The sequence below is a fragment of the Chaetura pelagica genome, unplaced genomic scaffold (assembly GCF_000747805.2).
Source record: "Chaetura pelagica isolate M959 unplaced genomic scaffold, ChaPel_1.0 scaffold48, whole genome shotgun sequence".
In the NCBI taxonomy this organism is placed as follows: domain Eukaryota; kingdom Metazoa; phylum Chordata; class Aves; order Apodiformes; family Apodidae; genus Chaetura; species Chaetura pelagica.
In genome coordinates, this window is record NW_009954241.1 from 3,636,736 (window position 1) to 3,655,304 (window position 18,569).

At 41.2% G+C, this 18,569-nt stretch overlaps 2 protein-coding genes across 2 annotated transcripts in view; both read right to left on the reverse strand.

The window, feature by feature from the left end:
- Positions 1–250: 250 nt before the first annotated feature.
- Positions 251–3,529, reverse strand: LOC104394174 (alpha-1-antitrypsin-like). Its single transcript, XM_010003735.1, has 4 exons — positions 2,855–3,529; positions 2,094–2,364; positions 1,216–1,363; positions 251–465 (listed from the first exon to the last, which is right to left on the reverse strand). The coding sequence occupies exons 1-4, from the start codon at positions 3,525–3,527 to the stop codon at positions 259–261; spliced, it is 1,299 nt and encodes a 432-aa protein (XP_010002037.1). The 5' UTR covers positions 3,528–3,529; the 3' UTR covers positions 251–258.
- An 11,948-nt stretch (positions 3,530–15,477) lies between these two features.
- Positions 15,478–18,569, reverse strand: part of LOC104394176 (serine protease inhibitor 2.1-like) — a 3,864-nt gene continuing 772 nt past the window's right edge. Inside the window, exons 2-4 of the mRNA XM_010003736.1 lie at positions 17,274–17,544; positions 16,476–16,623; positions 15,478–15,672 (exon numbers count right to left, since the gene is read on the reverse strand). Of these exons, the coding sequence (XP_010002038.1) occupies positions 15,478–15,672; positions 16,476–16,623; positions 17,274–17,544 (614 nt within the window). The remainder of the gene's footprint in view (positions 15,673–16,475; positions 16,624–17,273; positions 17,545–18,569) is intronic.

Sequence of the window (18,569 nt, forward strand, 5' to 3'; positions counted from 1 at the left end):
AGAAAAGTGACTTGTATTTCTTAACACTACAAGCTGTACCTGGCTGTAGGCTGTGGAGGGTGGGTGGGGAGAGGGAAATCACAGAGCCTTTTGGACAAGGGAAAATAGTTCTTGTGTTTTAAGGGATTAATGACGTATATAGGGAGGAAAGATGAGCAGTAGTATATAGTGGAACATTTTTGTGTACATATAAATGTTTTCCTGGATCACAGGAAATTATTAAGCAGCAGTGTGTGTAAATGCATGTCCCCTGGTCAGTCAGTCATTTTTCAGAGGGTTTATGATTTTCCCTATGAAGAGGATGGTGCGGGTGTATTTATCCAGAATCACCAGGAGAAATGGCCTGTTGAATCTGATTCGAGGTGGATGAGGAAAATCTCCAGATCTCCAGGTAAGCTCCTTCACTGTGGCCCCCGCTGCTTCCGTGCCGTTCTCATGAACGTTCAGCAAGGCTCTGTGGATCACCTGCAGTGACACAAAGCAAAAAAACCTCCAGCCAACAACCTGCCAAGAAAAGAACAGCCTGCCACCTTTCACTGAAGGGAGCCCTGCCTGAGTCCAGACACAGCATCACCAGCCTTATGAAGGTCACCAGCCACTTCCCTCCCCACCACAGAACAATCAGCCATCTGACCATTCCTGCAAGCCTCCTTCACTGCCTGTGTGGAGAGTAACCTTCCAGCAGCAGACAGCCAAGAGTTCTCAAGAGCTGGCAAGAAACTCTGGAAGCCAAGAAAACTGGTAATTTAGCCTAGGCTTAGTTTTGCCTTTGGCAGCTTCACGTATTATTGTGAGTTTACCCTGTCATCTAACTGAAAAAAATAACTTTTTGAGAGCACTTTCTAGTGTTATTCCTAGAGCAGGAACAACAGCCTTTTGCCTTCTCTATGAGGAATTAGGAATATAGAAATTTTACCAAAGCTAATGTGCTACCCCTTAGTAATTTTGTTTAGTAGCCAAGAGAGCATTTAATTATATGTACATTTGCTTCCTCATTCTCTAACCATGTACATGTAACCCCTTATAAACATGTTTGCTTCAGATTTAGGGAAGACACAGCTTGTTTTGCCTCCAGATTGGCAGCTGTTGATGATTGCATTACACTTCAGAGAGACAGGGATAAACACTTCATGGGATGTTAATTTCAGATTTGTGGGAAATTTCTTCTGGGAACAGATAAATCCCATGGTCCATTTGTTTCACATCCTGACTTACTTTTGAAACCATCAGTCCAGCCTCCTCAGTAATTCCTGACAGATCAGCTTGCTCAGTGAAGAGATCAGTCATACCCACTTGTTTGACTATCCTTTTCACATCATAGGTACCCGAAATGGAAATTTTTGGGATGTGTAGATGTATTTTTCTGTAACAAATAAGATGAATAGGAACAAATTGCCATCTAGGTAATGCTCCTCAATGGTTTCAGTATTGGAACACTTCTCTTTTTTTTTTTCTTTTTTTTTTTATGTTAAAGATCCACTCTGAGGGTTCAAATAGCACTTCTGACCAGTCTAGCTATCTGATGTGAAGGGTTGGAGCACTGTGATAACCCCTGCCTCCATAGCGGGTCTCAAGAAGCAGGGTGGAAGGCACAACTATACCAACTCTGTGGCAGAGTTACTATTCCCAGGTAGCAGGTCTTTTCAAAACATCACAGCTAGCTGTCCTAAGGCTGTTCAAATATACAACAGGGCTTGGACCACCACAGAAATAACTGCAAATGAATAAAATTTCCTCTTTTACTTACAATGTTGCAAATCCCACCTGGGCCTCAACACCCTAACACACAGTACTTCAGATATATCTACTCCATTTTATTTTCATAATGTTATTATGAAACAAAGGTCTAACTTCATCATGGTGCTAAGCAACTTGTGGTTGAGTCAGAACCTAAGCTGAATCACAAGTTCAATGCCTGATTTGTTCACTACCCACAGCTCTTTTTCATTTTCCAACTGACAAAAGGGAAGTCTTGCAGAGAGGAACCATGAAGTGAACAGAATTAACTAAAATGGCCTTTAATGTTTTGTCTCAGTGAGTAAACACTACTAATCCATTATGTGGTCACCCCTCACTTTAATAAAAACACTTACCTGTCTTGGAGATGCTTTTCCCATTTAGCCACAGTCCTTTTCAACAGAGCATCTTCCACCTGCTTCATCTTCCCTTCGTCAGGCAAAACAAATAATGCTGCAGCATTTCCATTGTAAGGAATCTGAACCAGCCAACAGGATAGCTCTTCATCAAAGTAATTTCTGTAGTAACCCTTGCGATACATCATATCAACTTTTACAGATGTTTTCTGATCCACAAAAAAATCCTCCTCTTTGGTATATAAGGTACTGAAGGGTTTCTTCCAGTGGGCTTATGACAAAAAGAAAAATAATTCAGTGGAATACAAAGAGGAAAGGTCATGCTAATCTTGACCCACAACCTTCCTTTGATTAGAACAAGTATCTTTTTCAAGTTACTGCTCTCTCAGGTGTTACAGTGTTGCAGCTTGTTTGTTTTTGTTTTGTTGTTTTTTTTTTTCCCTCCCTTCAGGTGCTTGAGGACAATTAAAGACAGATAATACTGAAAACACCATATTTCACTAAACCATTAGTTTATCGTCACATTAAAAAATTTACCAGACTAAACAAAGACATTTGTCTTTCAGTCAACCAGGCAAGGACACAAACCTTTATACTGAAAACAAATATATATGCTTTTATAGGAATATTTTCTAGATACTCAATATGGTTTTCTCCATTTAAAATATTTCAAACACAGTTTCTTTCTCTTAGGTTTTCATTTCCTGTAGTAAGCAGTAAGCATCTAAGTTACAACCTTCGCCCCCTTTGATACATCTTACCTTTAAAAAAGACATAGTTAGCAACAACCATTGCTGTCAGAGGATCAAGATTTTCCACAAGTTTAATGATTTTCCCATTTGTCTTTTCCTCAATATAACTGTTGATCTGATCCTCAGCACCAGAGGAGTTGTTAAAGTCAGTAGAAAATACTTCAGATTTGTAAAAACTTTTAACATCATCCAAGAACTTCTGCAGTGGTTTTAGCGTCTCTTCTATAAAAAGGGCATTGCCCAGGCTCAGCTGCAGCTCACTGTCTGTACGGTTCATCAAGTGGAGGAGCTGGCAAAAACCTTCATGTATTTCCTGCTCCTGAGTCTTTTTCAGGTTAAAGGCAAGCCCTTCCAGGATCTGCGTCAGCGTCGCTGACTTGGCACCGAGGGCCAGCATTGCAAAGGAAGCAGAGATGCTTATGGGTGAGAAGAAAATATTTTGATCGGTTTCTTCAGATGCGACCAGCTTATAAAGTGCAAATGCAAAGTCAGCATTGCTGGGAATCAGTTTGACAAAGGTTTTGTTCCTAAATGGGTAAACTCCTTCCTCATGAGAACTATGTCCCGGGTAGTATGTCCCTTTAGGTTCATCCTGCTTGTTGCGATAGTGAGGACGCTGATGACACTGGGCAACAATGTACAAACCAGCCAGCAATAACCACAAGGAGGTGGTGGGCTTCATTTTCCTTTCGACTGTTTCTGGAAAAGAGACAGACACACAAAGCATGGCATGGGAATCAATTTCTCCTTTCTGTGTACTCCAGACAAGTAAAATGAGGCTCCTCTGTTCTCCAAATCCCACACTTGTATATTTCATTCCTGATGCATGTCTCCTGATACACTGTTTGTATTACCAAGCACACTCTCAAGACAGGTCATTTCGATTACATTAACTTTTAAAAAATAGGGTAGGATTAAATAAAAATAAAAAAAAAATAATCAAATAACTGGAAATTCATGAACCTTTTCCCCTACGGTAACTGTTGGGGTTTTTTTAATCAGTACTGTAGGGTGGCTGCTGCAGCCCTGTCTGTCTTCATCAATTCATCAAATAACTGGATTATTCAATCTGTGTTAAATAGCAATGTGATATAAACACAGATCATACTGTTGAGGACAAAATTACAGAGTATTTTTACAGTTTCTTCAAAGATAAAATAGTGGATGACTGTGGTAGAAATGTCTGTGGGCACCTCTAATTTTTTCAAAATAAATTTTTATTTAATTATATTAAGCATCTTCTTTACTAGTACCCAGCTCTTTTGGCTTTTGGTATGTTTTGATTTTTTGTGTAACAGGTATATCCCTTTGTTTACATGCAAAAAAGTCACCTTTTCCAGGCAACAACCTAATGTCCTAAAAATAAATGTAAAAAAAATCCAAGGGAAAATTCATAGGGTACTTACATCGTCACAGAAAAGATCTTGCTGTGTCCATCTGCTCTTGTCTGCTCCGTCTACTCTTTGGTGTCATTGAACAGGATTAAGCACAGCACCCCCATTAATCATTAATTAGTTAAAATAAAAATTGCCAGTGAGGATGCACAGCAGGCAGGAATGACACTAGATATTCTGGACAGTCTGTCCAGACCGAACACAAGCTGACTGTGTTGGGTGGTTGAGCTGTGGACAAGAGGCAGTGCAGCAGAGACTGTATCTCCTGCTGCTTCCATTCATGTGGATTGACACACAAAGCCTGCTGTTTTGCGTGACTGGCGGGAGAGCCACAGCCATATCCATCGAGGCTGCAACGAAAAGCTGTGGATTCATGTGAAGGCCAGCCCTTGCCTGGGTCTGGCTGAGAGGGATGAAGCTGCTGGTGCAGCTCACCTGGGAGCAAGGCTTCCCTGCCAGGCCACCCTCTTAGCTTGGTCCTGAGGGACCCATAATGGGTTGGGAACAAAACCAGAGTCGTAAAATCTGTCAGGATTACAAAACAGGGTTGGATTAAAAAAATTATTCTGCCTTACTCTATATCTCAGTCACAATCTTTGACACCATGTTTAATGGTTTTAGGGCTTTTCTTAAGGAAAACAGACTGTAGAAGATTGGTGAATTGTTTTGAATGTGGTACGTGATTGCACAAGATGGGCAAGTGTTAGTAATTCTGGTTATACGAGTAGTATGCGAGTAAATCTGCTAAAGATAAACATTATTTTTGCTAAATCAGAAACTGTGCCAATAATTCACTCAATAAGATTTAAATTGAACAAAAACTGAAGAAATCCTATCTTGAATTAATTTTGATGTTTCAATAACTTAGCAATGACTTCAAAACAGTTTTCCAAGAGCTTTAAAGATTTGCATATCTACTAGATTTTATGTGCAGAAATTCCCACAATATTTTAATGGATTTTTACTAAAGACTAGTAAAAATGAGATTTTTTAATCTTTATATGAAGCAATATAAAAATATTCTAAGCTTATTTGCCAAGATTTTGTTGAAAAAAACTGAACATCAATGTCTTGTGTAAATGAAGGGGAAAAAACATAACCTGTTAAAAATGAGACAATGAAATAAGTTGTATCAGGCTGCAAATATCCAGACTGAGAGACATGAACTCTTTCAGAGAAGCTGCCATTAGAACAGTATATGCTATTAGGTATCAATAACAAATTATTTTATTTTTAATTCAATGTAGACTCCTTCCAGCAAGCTTTTGTCTTCACCTGATCTTGAAATATTATGATGCTTTAGTATCCAACTCCTCTGTAGGCAAACTATGCTATTATCATTGACTTTAGTAGCATCCAGCTAATTAAGTGGTAAAAAAAATTCATGAGGTTAAAAATCTGAGCCTATCCCTTGGTCCTGGTCTAATGCAGCTTAAGACCACAATGTCAATGCATGGTACTGATTCATATTACACATTAAATTTTCACAGTACAAGCATTCATGAATTTTTTCATTAACCCAAAGCTAAAACTGACTCAGGAAACAAAGTGGCACCCACTACACTCTGATGGAGACAAGACAAAGAAGAATGTTTAACAAACTGTTCTGCAAATAGTGGTGTTAATAAAGACTAGTGTCCTAAGGATTTATAGTTTTTTCTCACGACAATAACCACAGCTTTACTCCACAGCCCCCAGGATGACTCTTACCAAGCAGGAGAACAAGACTGGAGCTCCCTGCTACATGCTCACTGCCTTCAGTTAGTTAATCCAGCAAGTCTATATAAAGCATGGGATATAAAGTAATTTACTTAGATGGAGTAACACTGACTGGAAAGCGTGGCAATCTAGAATCCACCTCAGTAAAGGAGACAGGCCATAGCTGCATACATAATCAATCTGCAGCAGAGCAGCTCAGTAGTACTTCAAACAAATTATGGTCTGATTCTAAATGAGAGACATTAAAATAGAATCCTGTAGAAGCACTTTGGAAAGGTTTTTCCAAGTATGAACAGTGAATTACAAAACTGGATAATGATGAAATTATGCATCTTTGACCTGCTGTTCACTGTGTGTTTTGGACCGAAAGTGGTTTGCTTACCAAAAAAAATGCGGCTGACTCGAGTTTCCCCGGATTTACACTGGGTGCAAAAGCAGCAGTTAGGGATAGACATAGCTCTAGGCATTCATTCTGGCCATGCTGAATTATGTTCTTAAAATAGGGGGCACCTGTTCATGTGTCAGGTTTGTCTTGGGCCAGTGCCGACGTAACAGGAATAGGACACAGCACATGTGCTTTCTGCAGCCCGTAATAGGAAGTGTTCCATCACACCTGGGTGAACACAGGTCTTTCTGACCATTCCTATTGTATTAGTTCACATCTTCCCTCAGTGAGAAAAGCCTGGGATTGGCAGTGTAAGGGATGTTGCAGAGCTGAAGAACTTTTATTCAGTGTTCTTGTGCAGGGGTTGAGCACTCTCCCCAGACAGTGCTCTCAACCCAGGTCTGTAATGCAGTGGAGCACCAGGAGGAGATGCATGAGAATTAAATACAAGTTCCATTACCTTCTTAGCTTTCCAGATGCAGAACTCTATTTCTTCTTCCCTGTGTCAAAAAAGCATCTACACTCCACTGAAAGATGCACATAGGGTGGAGGAACTTTCTTATCCTCCCCTGTAAGCTCCTGTCACTATTTGACTTAGGTTCAACAGCAATGCTTTTGTTCCACTCCCCGCCCCACCCAGGTAGGGAAGGAGAGAGAGAGAAAGAGAGAGACTTGGCTGGATTGAAAACTACACAGCTTTAATTAAACACTAATGATATAAGAAAATATATACAATTATATACAAATATGTTCAGATATGCGCAAAGCCTCTATTGCCTCCCCCACCCCCAGCAACTCCCACAGCATCTCCTGAGCTGTGAACAGTCCTGAAAAATCCCAGAGCTGCTGCTGGAGAGAGCACAGAGTGATGAGGGTCAGGAGAGCTCCAGCCTGGGGGTCGATGGTGGTGGATGGACGGAGTCCTCCCTGGACATCGGCCATGGATGGAAGAGAAGGGAAAAAGAAGCAGGAAGGAAGTTGTCTTCTGTGATCTCTGACCTTCCTCTGAGCTTACGTAGATACATGGAATGTATCTGACCAATTTTCCTGTCTGTCTAACTCAGCTTCCTTTGGGGGGGTAATAGATCTCCCCGTACTGTCTGAGCAAGCAGAGTGAAGGTGCAGCCTTGAAGACCCAGCAGTTAGAAAAACATTCCATTCTTTTCAGCCTTAGCTGGAACACACTGGTGCTAGTTAAAAGAAAGCTTAGTGAAGGAAAAAAAAAAATCAGTAAAAGGAAGATTGGCTTAATCCTGGCTCAAACCAGGACAGTTCCCTTTCCCAGATCCTTCCCTACTCCCTGTCCACCCCCAACCAGAAGCCCTGTTCTTGCACACAGGTCCTGCATTTCTCTCTCCACTAGTGATCCAGGCTCCCAGATTAAAGAGTTTCTTAGCAGTGCTTACTCTTGTGAAATATACAGCAGATACAACAAGAAATGGAAAAATAAAATATTGAGTATCTATCCAGCAAGCTTATGGTTTCTAGGTTGCATTGTGAATGAAGACATGCCTTTTAAAAATGCTGTATTGATCACCTGGAATTTATCTGTGTCAGGAACATATGAGGAGCCAGTCCTGGGCTGGGACACCTTTAGAGCTTCTAGATCACCCTGCAATGTGCCACTCCACATACACTGTGTGCAGAACCACCTCTTTTTATTGGCTTTGAATGTGGCTCTTACATGCTTTCTGTAACAGTCATAACTGTCTCCATTCATCCAATCTGTGCCACAGATAATTTTTGCCTTATTTTTGCCTTCTAAGATGTCTCTTTTCCAAGCTTAAGATCTGTCACCTCAAACAGGAGCTGTTCCAGAACTTTGATTAACCATACCACCCTTTTCTAAAATTTTCCCATTCTTATTTATCCTTTCTGTTGTTATAGAACCAGAATTACATGCTCTAATGTGTGAATTATCCAGAGATTTAAACAGTGACACAATGTTCCAATCTGATTTGCTCTTTTTAATTCCCAGTAATTCCTAGTATTTAATTTGCCTCCTTCCCCTCTACTGACCTGATGTTCAGTGTATGAATTACCTTACATAACACCAAACCCTTATTCCTGAGCAACAGTAGTCAGGTCAAGTACATCATTTCACCAATCCTGCAGCTAGAACTTGACAAGAAAATCAAAATCCCCTCTGACATAGTAAAAGAAGCCAGAAGCTAATGTTCTTCCTGGTTTCAAAATGAGACAAAATTTGTCACGTCTATTCCTTTATTTTACCAGAAGGTGGTGGCACAGGGCTCCTTTTCCTACAATCCCCAGAGCCTGAGGCTCCGAACTGACAGTTTTACCTGCAGAAAGCAGTGCAAAAGAATTACAGTAGGGATCATACTACTCATAGCTGGCGTACTGAAATGATAACATTTTCCTAGTAGAATTTACCCTACAGACCTTCTTCTCTGGTGTAACAGAACCCTTCAATACACTGGTATTCAGGCTTTACTTGCATAGGCTTTCTGCCATGATCACTGCACCACCTTTCTCACCCTGCCATCCTAGAAATAGCTGAAGCATATTTCCCTCTGATGCCTTTTCTCTGTCACTCTTGGCAAAAGAGTGAATACCTCAAGACTGTGACACACAATGCAATAACAGGCATGGGGACAAGGTAGTCCCTGGCTGGGGCAGCTGGGGCCCAAGGTATCTTAAAACTTCATCCATAAGGTTTACCAGAGGGATAAAACTCAGACTAGAAAGACAGAAGATACAGGAACAGAAAATAAATTCAAGCCATACATTCCAGTATCTGTACCTTGAATATGTGAGATATGATATGGCTTTTTTGATGGCTAAAGAATTTGCATCTCTGTGAACAGCATATCTAAATGAGGTCTAGGCATATGCTCGCTTTTGCATACCTATGTGATTTAGGACCCCCTTTTCATTACATCTTTAATCTTCTCTGCATAGACGTTTTCTCTTGTTCTGTGATTCTTTCTTGGCTGCAACTAAAATTCTTATGATGACTACAACACATAGTGAATTTTCTTATTATATGTTGTGGGTTTTTTTCTTTCAAACATTTTCCTTTATCGGAGCATTTGCTATGTGGTTGGTCTGGTTTTCTTACGTGAAACATAGTAAACAATGTAGCAACTTTTCCTTAATAAGATATTTGCACAAGTCAGGCAAAGTCTTCAGATCCTTCATGTGAGCATCATGTTGACATTAACATAAGTTTTCCAATCACAAAAGATACACTCTTATTTAGTAAAGTAATAAATAATAAGTATTTTGTTTACAGGTGGCTTATGGAAAAACTGAGTTAAATCAAATATAAGACAAATAAAGGCTCATTTTTTATAAATCAAGCTAATTCGTTTGTAATAAATTAATCTCCATGGGTAGAATTGAACTGAAAAGTTAGGCTTTTCTCAGTGATGAGCAGTGATAGGACAAGGGGTAATGGGTACAAATTGGAGCATAGGAGGTTCAAGGTGAATATCCGGGAAAAATTTTTTTACTGTAAGAGTGACAGCACTGGAACAGGCTGCCCAGGGAGGTTGTGGAGTCTCCTTCTCTGGAGACATTCAAAACCCACCTGGATGCGTTCCTATGTGATATACTCTAGGTGACCCTGTTCTGGCAGGGGGGTTGGACTAGATGATCTTTTGAGGTCCCTTCCAACCCCTAGGATTCTATGATTCTATGAAAAGCTAATTTCGTTATGGATATTCTCTTTTGCAAGAAGCTAGCAAAGTAATTTGCAGCAATCCATGCTGAGCTGAGTTTGTATAACTAGGGTATTAATCATACTCAAGGACATCAACATTAAATGAATTAATTATATTGTTTTCTTTAAAATTGTTAGTCTGAAGAAAACACAACAACCAAGTTATTTTAAAATGGCTTTTCTGTTAAACCTGGGATTGTGGATTTCCAAAGGATGTTCCCAGATCAGTCTTTGATGGCTAAACTTTTGCAAGGAATGAATGATGTCATCATTCTATACGTGTGGTCACCTCAAATCTAGAGAAAAGAGCCCTGTGTGGTTAGGGGCAGAGATGTACTGCCCAGTAGTGAGTGTTTGATGATGGGTGAGATTAGAAGGGTAAGTCACAGGACCTGGAGTTACAAAGGCCATGGTGGTCTTCATGCTTCATTTCCTCTACAGAATTTGCACTCATCCTAGCTCCCACTGCGGTGAATGTGTAGAGTTTTCAGTGAAGCATTTGCATCTGAAAATGCACCTTTTTTTTTTTTTTTTTTTTCCTGTGGTGTCTTTTTGTTGTTGTTGTTCAGTTTGGGTTTTTTATTTGTTTTGGTTTTTTAATGCCACCAAAAGCTAGTTAGAGTCATGCTAAGCACAAGCTGAGTTGTGAGGCACTGAAACTGCCTTGTCACTGCCATGCAGGTATTCCTGGTTCTCAGAATCCACAAACAAAAACCACTCTGCCCAGGAACTATCATAGTCAACTGATTTTTAAGATCTTAGTGATTCTTTGCTTGAAATGAGTGTGAACACAGGGAAAAAGTCTGCTGCTTCTGTTGTGCTGCATCTACTGAAACAATTAGAACTGGGTTGGCTTACATCTGGGTAAATTCCCATTTCCTTGAAATAGTAGCAGCAATCAAGGGCTGAAAGGATGACACAGCTATGTGGAAGGGGCTGGAGTGCCCGTTGAAGGAAGGCTATTCAGATACCAGGATTAATGCTCAAATCATATAGCTGGGAATAAGAAAGGAAAATCCAAAGTGCTGGTAGCACCTGAATAGCAGGGCTCGTGAGCAGTTGGTGGTTTTGTGATTATGTGATTGTTTTGATCCTTTAGGGACCGAGTCATCTCCTTTCCTTACTGATGGAAGGTAAAATGCATTGGGCGTATATTACATTAGCCCTGAAGTCCCACTAATTCATGAGTTGTAACAGCATACTACATGGACTCTGCCATGAGGCAAAGCAAACAGAGCTGTACTGACAAAGCACCAGCAAACAAAGTCCCAGTGGACCATAAACAAGGTCAGAGAGAACAAGCTTACTATCTCCCACATGGCTGGCTGCCACTCAGGCACTCAGGACTGCTGGGGCACAGCTGGGCTGCTTTTCAGAGTCCCAGCCCAGTACAACCATTTGCCCTCACAGGGGTTCTCAGCTGAGATACACTCTCTTTCAGTAAATATTTTTTCACAGAACTTCCTGTAAGCATGGTAAGTCAGGGATAATGGGCCCACAACAGGTCATTTGGCAGGTCCTGCTTGACAAACCTAATCTCCTTCTATGACAAAGTGACCCATTTAGCAGATAAAGAAAAGACTGTGGATATCTTTTGCCCAGACTTCAGTAAAGCCTTTGACACCATTTCCCACAGCATTCTCCTGAACACGCTGGCTACATGTGGCCTAGACTGGTATACACTTTCCTGGGTCAAAAACTGGCTGGTTCGCTGAGCCCAAAGAATTGTGGTAAATGGAGTCAAATGCAGCTGGTGGCTGGTCACAAGTGGGGTTCCCCAGGGCTCAGTGTTTGGACCAGATTCCTTTAAGAATATCTTTGCCGATGATCTGGTCAAGGGGATTGAGAGCACCCTCACTAAGTTTGCAGACAACATTAAGTTGAGAGGAAGTGTTGGTCTGCTTGAGTTTAGGAAGGTTCTACAGCAGGACCTGGACATGCTGGATCGATGGGCTGATGCCAATTGTGTGAGATTCAACTCAGCCAAGTGCCGAGTCCTGCGCTTGGGTGGTAAAGACCCCATGCAAAGCTGTAGCCTGGGGGAAAAGTGGCTGGAAACGTGCCCAGAAGAAATCACTTGAGGGTGTTGATTGACAGCAGCTGAATATGAGCCAGCAGTATACCCAGGTGGCCAAGAAGGACAATAGCATCCTGGCTTGTATCAGAAATAGTGTGGCCAAAAGGACTAGATAAGTGATTTTCCCCCTGTACTCTGCACTGATGACACTGCACCTTGAGTACTGTGTTCAGTTTTGAGGCCCTCACTACAAGAAGGATGTTGAGGTGCTGGAGTGAGACCAGAGAAGGGCAAAAAAGCTGGTGAAGGGTCTAGACAGCAAGCCTTGTGAGGAGCAGGTGAGGGAACTGGAGCTGCTTAGCGTAAAGAAAAGGAGGCTGAGGGGAGACCTTATTGCTCTCTACAATTACCTGAAAGGAGGTTGTAGGGAGGTGAGGGTTGGGCCCTCCTCCCAAATAACAAGCAACAGAATAAGAGGAAATGGACTCAAGTTGCACCAGGGTACATTAGATATTCGAAGAAACTTCTTCAATGAAAGGGTTATTAAATACTAGAACAGGCTGCCCGAGGTGGTGGTTGAATCACCATCCCTGGAGGTGCTAAAAAGTCATGTAGACGTGGTGCTTAGGAATGTTGTTTAGCAGTGGACTCCGTAGAGTTAGGTTAATGGTTGGACTTGATGATCTTAAAGGTCTTTTTCAACCAGAATCATTCTGTGTTTCTATGTGATTTATCTTGGATATTTATGATAAGGGGTCACATACTGCATTGTATTATCATTTGTATTGTCCCCTTCTGCCGTCACTACAGGAAGTCAGGTGAATGACACTTACTAAGATATAAAGAAGCTCAAGCTCTCTTTCAGGCCTAAGTTTGGATCCAGCTGTCCCATAGACTGTGAGAAGGCATGGGTGAAATTAAATTGCCATAATTTTGTCTGATTTTGTTGTAGTGAAAGATTGAAGGGTGTTAATAAAATCACATACAAATGAATGAAAGACAAAAAATATTTGTTTACCTCAGACAGAATGAATATACAGTCTCTAAATGAATATTTTAGCTTATGTCTATCAGAATCCTTCTTTTTTCTCTCTGCCATTAATAGAACTGAAAAGCATGAAGAAGAATGTTCCCTATCACCCATTAAGACAGACAAAAAGAACTAGGACAAATTATGCAAGTCAGACCAATAGAATTAGATTTTCTTGGAATTAAATGCCTCCTCTCTGCACAAAAAAAAAACCCAAACAAAACCAACTAACCAACAATAAAAATACCAAAACAAAAAAACCTCCCCCCCCAAAAAAAAAAACCAACCCAAAATCAAAACCAAACAACTTTGCAGAACTCTCTAGTTCCTAAAGAACATCATGAGAGTAGCATCAGCCAGGCATGTTCAGTTCTCAGGCTCTATGGATCTCCATACTGTGAACTACAGGCATTTTTCTGCCTTCCACATATGTATGACACAAGACTAATTTGTTTTCTGTCCTCTCCTTCCAGAGAGATTTGTCATGATCTCTCTTCCCACTCAGGACAGCTCAGGACAACCTGCTGGTCTGGAGCTTGAAGATCCTCAACCAGAGGACAACTGTGGTGATGTCCCACATCCTGGGAGATACCTCCCAAGCCCATCCAGCATCCAAAGCTGTTCTGTTTGATACTCTTGCCAGGAGCAGTCATTCCTCACACTCCATGTGCACACTCCCAATGCAGCTCTCCTCCTGCCGTTCCTTGTCTCCATTCTCAAAAACAAAGGCCCCAGAGGTAGATGGGGCAAGAGGTTGCTCCATGTGTTATTTTCCAAAGTCTCTGCTCTATCCTGGCTACCGTGAGATTTTTTCCTAACCTCTGTCCCTTTAGCAATAGGCTGAGAACCTGTTTTTCTGCCACCCCATTCTGATAAAAATCTCACCATCCTACCTTCTAATCAGTACTGGTGCACTGATTTATCAGGGTGGGATCTCACTGGAGCTGCTCCCAGCTCTTACTGAGTTTGCACAGCCATCGCAGAGCAGGCTGCCTCACAACACAGCAAGTTATCACTGATCTCAGCTCTGCAAAAGCTGCTGCTTTGCACAGAGGTGTGTTGTCTCCCAGGCCACTGAGGATGGTATCTTGCCCCAGCAGAAGCAGTAGCTCAGGGCCTCCACTCAGCAGTCTCCAGGTACCTCTGAGTCAGAAACATAACCCCCCTCTCACCCTTCACACCATACCCATGCTACAGGCACCGATGGGTCTCAACAAAGCACCTCTGTGCAGGGTGGAGGAAGTCCAAGATAACAGGTCAAAGGACCAGAGACATGTCAAGGGTAGGGAGCTTGTGTGTTGATTTGAGGCCTGAGTTGCACTTGCAGAGCTCACAGCACATTGCCAGGACCACTGCAGAAAGGAGCAATGTACATTTAGCAGCACCATCTTTCCCAGGGACAGGGACTAAACTCCACTTACGAACGACTTATCCAGAGTCAATATGCAGTGACACAAGTTGAAGCAGTGCAGTGGGAGAGCAGCTGTCAAAGCAGGAGTCCTTGAGGCAGCAGCTGCACAATAAAGGGTTTGCTGTAGAGTTCAACAAGGCCCCAGTACTCCACTGCAGTAAGAATGGTTGATCTGCACACCCGCAACAGTAAGAGAGTGTTTATGTATTTCTTGAAAACAGGTTTTACCCAAGTAGGCACATAAGGAAAGAATGCAAAGAATCACTGTCTTAATATGAGAAAAGTTGGACTCCTTTAAAAGCCTTTAAAACATATTTTACAGACACCTTACTATGATAACAGAAGTGATTGAATGTACTCATTGATTTTTAAAGATATATGACAGGATAAGAAGAGACTGGAGAGTTTGTCCTTAAGTGATGGATTTAAACGACCATGCTTATTTTATTAATCAACTATAGCAATAGGTTTATGCCTAATGTCACTGTCTTGAAAAGCTTTTTTGCTGATCTTACGGATAGCAGAAAGACACAGTGTGTACTGCAGCAGCAGAATTACATTGTCTCAGGAATTTTCTCTTTTCTGTCAATATTTTTTTAAGATGTCCTAGGCAAAGAGCTGGAACATGTATGAAAGGAGATGTTGGTTGAGGGTAAATGACAATGACCCAGGCAGCAAAATGCTGTGTAAGGGAGAAAGGGGCTGACCAATGTGAGTGCTGATATATCAGCAAGTCCCAGAGAACACATCATAGAATCACAGGGGACTTGACTTACTCGACTGGGGAAAATGTTACATTTTAAAACTGTCACCTGCTTAGGGTTTGGGGTTTTTTTACAATGTTTTTCTTATTATTTTGATAAGGAAATTCCTCATTTACGTCCCAATATACCTCTATCAGATAGTAGGTAGCAGCACTAACTAGCCCACACGTGCAAACAGTAGCCATGATAAATCATGCCGAAAACCAGCATGCCCAATCACTCAGCAATTACTCCTTAGTAGGATCAACAACTTTCCCCATGAAAAGTGTGGTGCCTGTTTTTTTTTCAGAGATCAAGATAAGGAAGGGCCTGTTGAATTTTATGGTAATCAAAGGACTATGAATTCTGTTAAGAAGAATGGCTGTGGCTCCTGCAGCCTCAGTTCCGGACTCATCAACTTCCAGCACGGCCTTGTGAATTGCCTGTGGGAAAAGGAACAAAAGCTCTGTTTTTTTATATGGGACAGCAAGCAGGAGGTAAAGATAAACTCTCTTCTTATTGAATGTTTAGGAGAAAAAAGGAGTGATAAAATCCAGTGAACCATTATTTCTTGTAAGGTAAATCTCCAGCAGGCTGCATCAGGAGTGTTTTCCATGTCAGGACTGAATGAGGAGGGCTAAAAATAAAAATAGACATGCTATAGATCCAGTCTCACCACTGCTGAGTAGGATAGTAATGGTCTGTGCACTAGCTGTTTTATTTTCTTAGATGGTTTGAACAGTTATTCCAAGATAATGAAAGACTTCTATTTAAATACTAACACAGAGGAAATATTTGGCATCTATGCCACATTAAATAGTAGCTTAAACTGACATGGTGAAATTCTACTACTGCAGAATTTGCTACTGCAAACTGGAAGTTTCCTGGACACTTTGTGAGTATTAAAACACATATCATCATACATCATTCATTTGTCATTTACTTGACACAATTGCAGGTAAAACAATGATATTCCAGTGCAAAGAAGTAATTTGAAGCCTTCTCCAACTTTTCCATGTAATTGATATCCAGCTTTTTATAACAACGGTAAAATACGTCAAAGGTGGGATAGCAGACACTTCCCTGTCGAAAACCACAATTACTAAGCAGGTTCCTACGTGTCATTGTAAGTTTTACTTATAACTTCAGTAGGACAAGCAGGGAAGGCAAGTCTCTGAAAACTCCAGATATAACTGATCAGAGCAATCAATCTCAACCCCATCACCAGCTCTATCTGTTCACTTACTTCTGAAACCTGAAGATCACGGTTGCCACTAATTCCAGACAGATCAGCATTTCTAGAGAATACTTCAGTAATGCCCATCTCCTTGAACAGGTTTCTAACATCATAAGACCCACTAAGAGAAATCTTTGGTAGATGCAGATTTAATCTCCTGTTGAACAAAGAAAACAAAACAGCAATGAAGCATTGCAGCCTTGTTTCAGCCGGCAGGCTGATTAGTACATAATTCAGTGACACTTGAAAGCATTCTTTTGATTGCTAATGTGTTTGATGGTAGCATTCATATTCCCTGAGCAATTCTGTCATCCAGAGAGGTATGCTGTCTTCTTGTACCTACATGCTTTCTTTGATTTCGGAAAAAATAGTCCCTAATTTCTTCATTGCTAATATTACATCCTAGTGCCAAGACATCATACACGTCTGCAGAGATTTGAGGCCAGAGGTCTACAGAGAGTAAGTAGGCAAACTGTGGGAAGGCTGAAAGAAAGGAAAAGGAGGATCATGTGTAAGACACAGTGAAGCAAATGAATCATGTTAGTAGCATGAAAGAAGTGCTATGGTAGCCAAAGGTAGCCAAGCAAGTCTTGAGGCAGTTGTTACAATGTTGTGTCCCCTTCTGTCAGGGCAGAGAGCCTGGAGTTGCTTATCCATTGTGCTCTGCTCTGACTCGTATAGGGAATCACTTAAAACCCTGCTTTATGAAATCAAGACATTATATCCAGGAAGAGGAGATCTGAACTTATTGCTTTCTCTTAAAAGTAATAATGCAGTAAAAGTAATAATGCATATACCCAGAGTTACCTGGTCTCAAGATTGTTATCCCATTTACAAACAGTTTCCTTGGAGAGAGCATTTTCCACTTGCTTCATCTTTCCATCATCTGGCAGAATGAGCAATGCTCGTGCAGTGCCCTGGTAAGGCAGCTCTACCACCTCGCAAGACAGATCCTGGTCATAGTAGCTGTCATAGTTGCTGTCACGTTGCATCATTTTTACTCTAACAGATGCATTTGCATTCACAAAAAAATCATCTTCATATGTACGCAAAGGATTGAAAGAATTTTTCCAGGCAGCTAATAAGTGAAAAGAGAAGATGTTGCACTCAAATATATGAAGATCATAAAAAATGCCTGACATAAAGCAGACCAACTTAAATATTAGGATGTTGGAGGGCTGTTTATGGGAGAAGAGAACCACTACATCATTTCAACCTCCTGCATAATCATAGAAGCATAGAAAGGTATGGGTAGGAAAGGATATTAAAGATCACTTAGTTCAAACACCCCATGCAGGGACACCTTCACTAGACCAGGTTCCTCAAAGCCCCATCCAGCCTTCCTGGATGGGGCATTCACAACTTCCTTGGGCAACTTATTCCAGTGTCTCACTGCCCTCATAGTAAAAAATTTCTTTCAAATATCTAATCTAAATCTACCCTCTTTCAGTTTGAAACCATTTCCTTCATCCTTTCCTTTCATGCCCTTGGCAAAAGTCCCTCCTCAGCTTTCCCATAGGCCACCTTCAAGTACTGGAAGGCCACTATAAGGTCTCCCTGAAGACTTATCTTCTACAAGCTGAACAGCTGCAGGATCTTTGTTATGCTTTTCCTGTTAGGCATTAGCCTGTGCAAGCTCACTGCAATCAGCCTGGTGAGGAATTAATTAGCAGAATAAAGGTCCTAACATTCAAGCAGGACTCCAGAAGCACAGGCCCTCAAAATACTATGTGCCAGGTTTTCCTGCAGCATACCTAATAGATCTGCCATAGCACTGGGGATCCTGAAAGTTCAAGGATGTAAGTCCACTAAAAGGTTGACTGGATGATGTACTTACATAGAGATCTTGGAAACGTCCATGATTGTTATGCCCTTGGACCAGCAAGACTGTGTGCAGTGGGTACCTGGCTATGAGGCAGTTGACTGAAGTGGGACACCTCTGTTCCCAGCTTTCAGGTGAACTGGGCCAAAATCAAGCAATCAATATTTCTCAATAATCAGATACCCTCCTTTTGGCCAGATCTAATATTTACTTTGAAGGTCCTACATAGTTTAATTCTTTCCTAAATAGAACTAAACAGTCACTCAGTTAATAAATCATCA

Coding starts and splice junctions, on each gene's coding strand:
- LOC104394174 (XM_010003735.1), bottom strand. CDS start 3,527: ATGAAGCCCACCACCTCCTTGTGGTTATTGCTGGCTGGTTTGTACATT. Junction 2,365..2,854: donor TAACTATGTCTTTTTTAAAG/GTAAGATGTATC, acceptor TTTTGTCATAAG/CCCACTGGAAGAAACCCTTC. Junction 466..1,215: donor CTGGACTGATGGTTTCAAAA/GTAAGTCAGGAT, acceptor GTGTCACTGCAG/GTGATCCACAGAGCCTTGCT.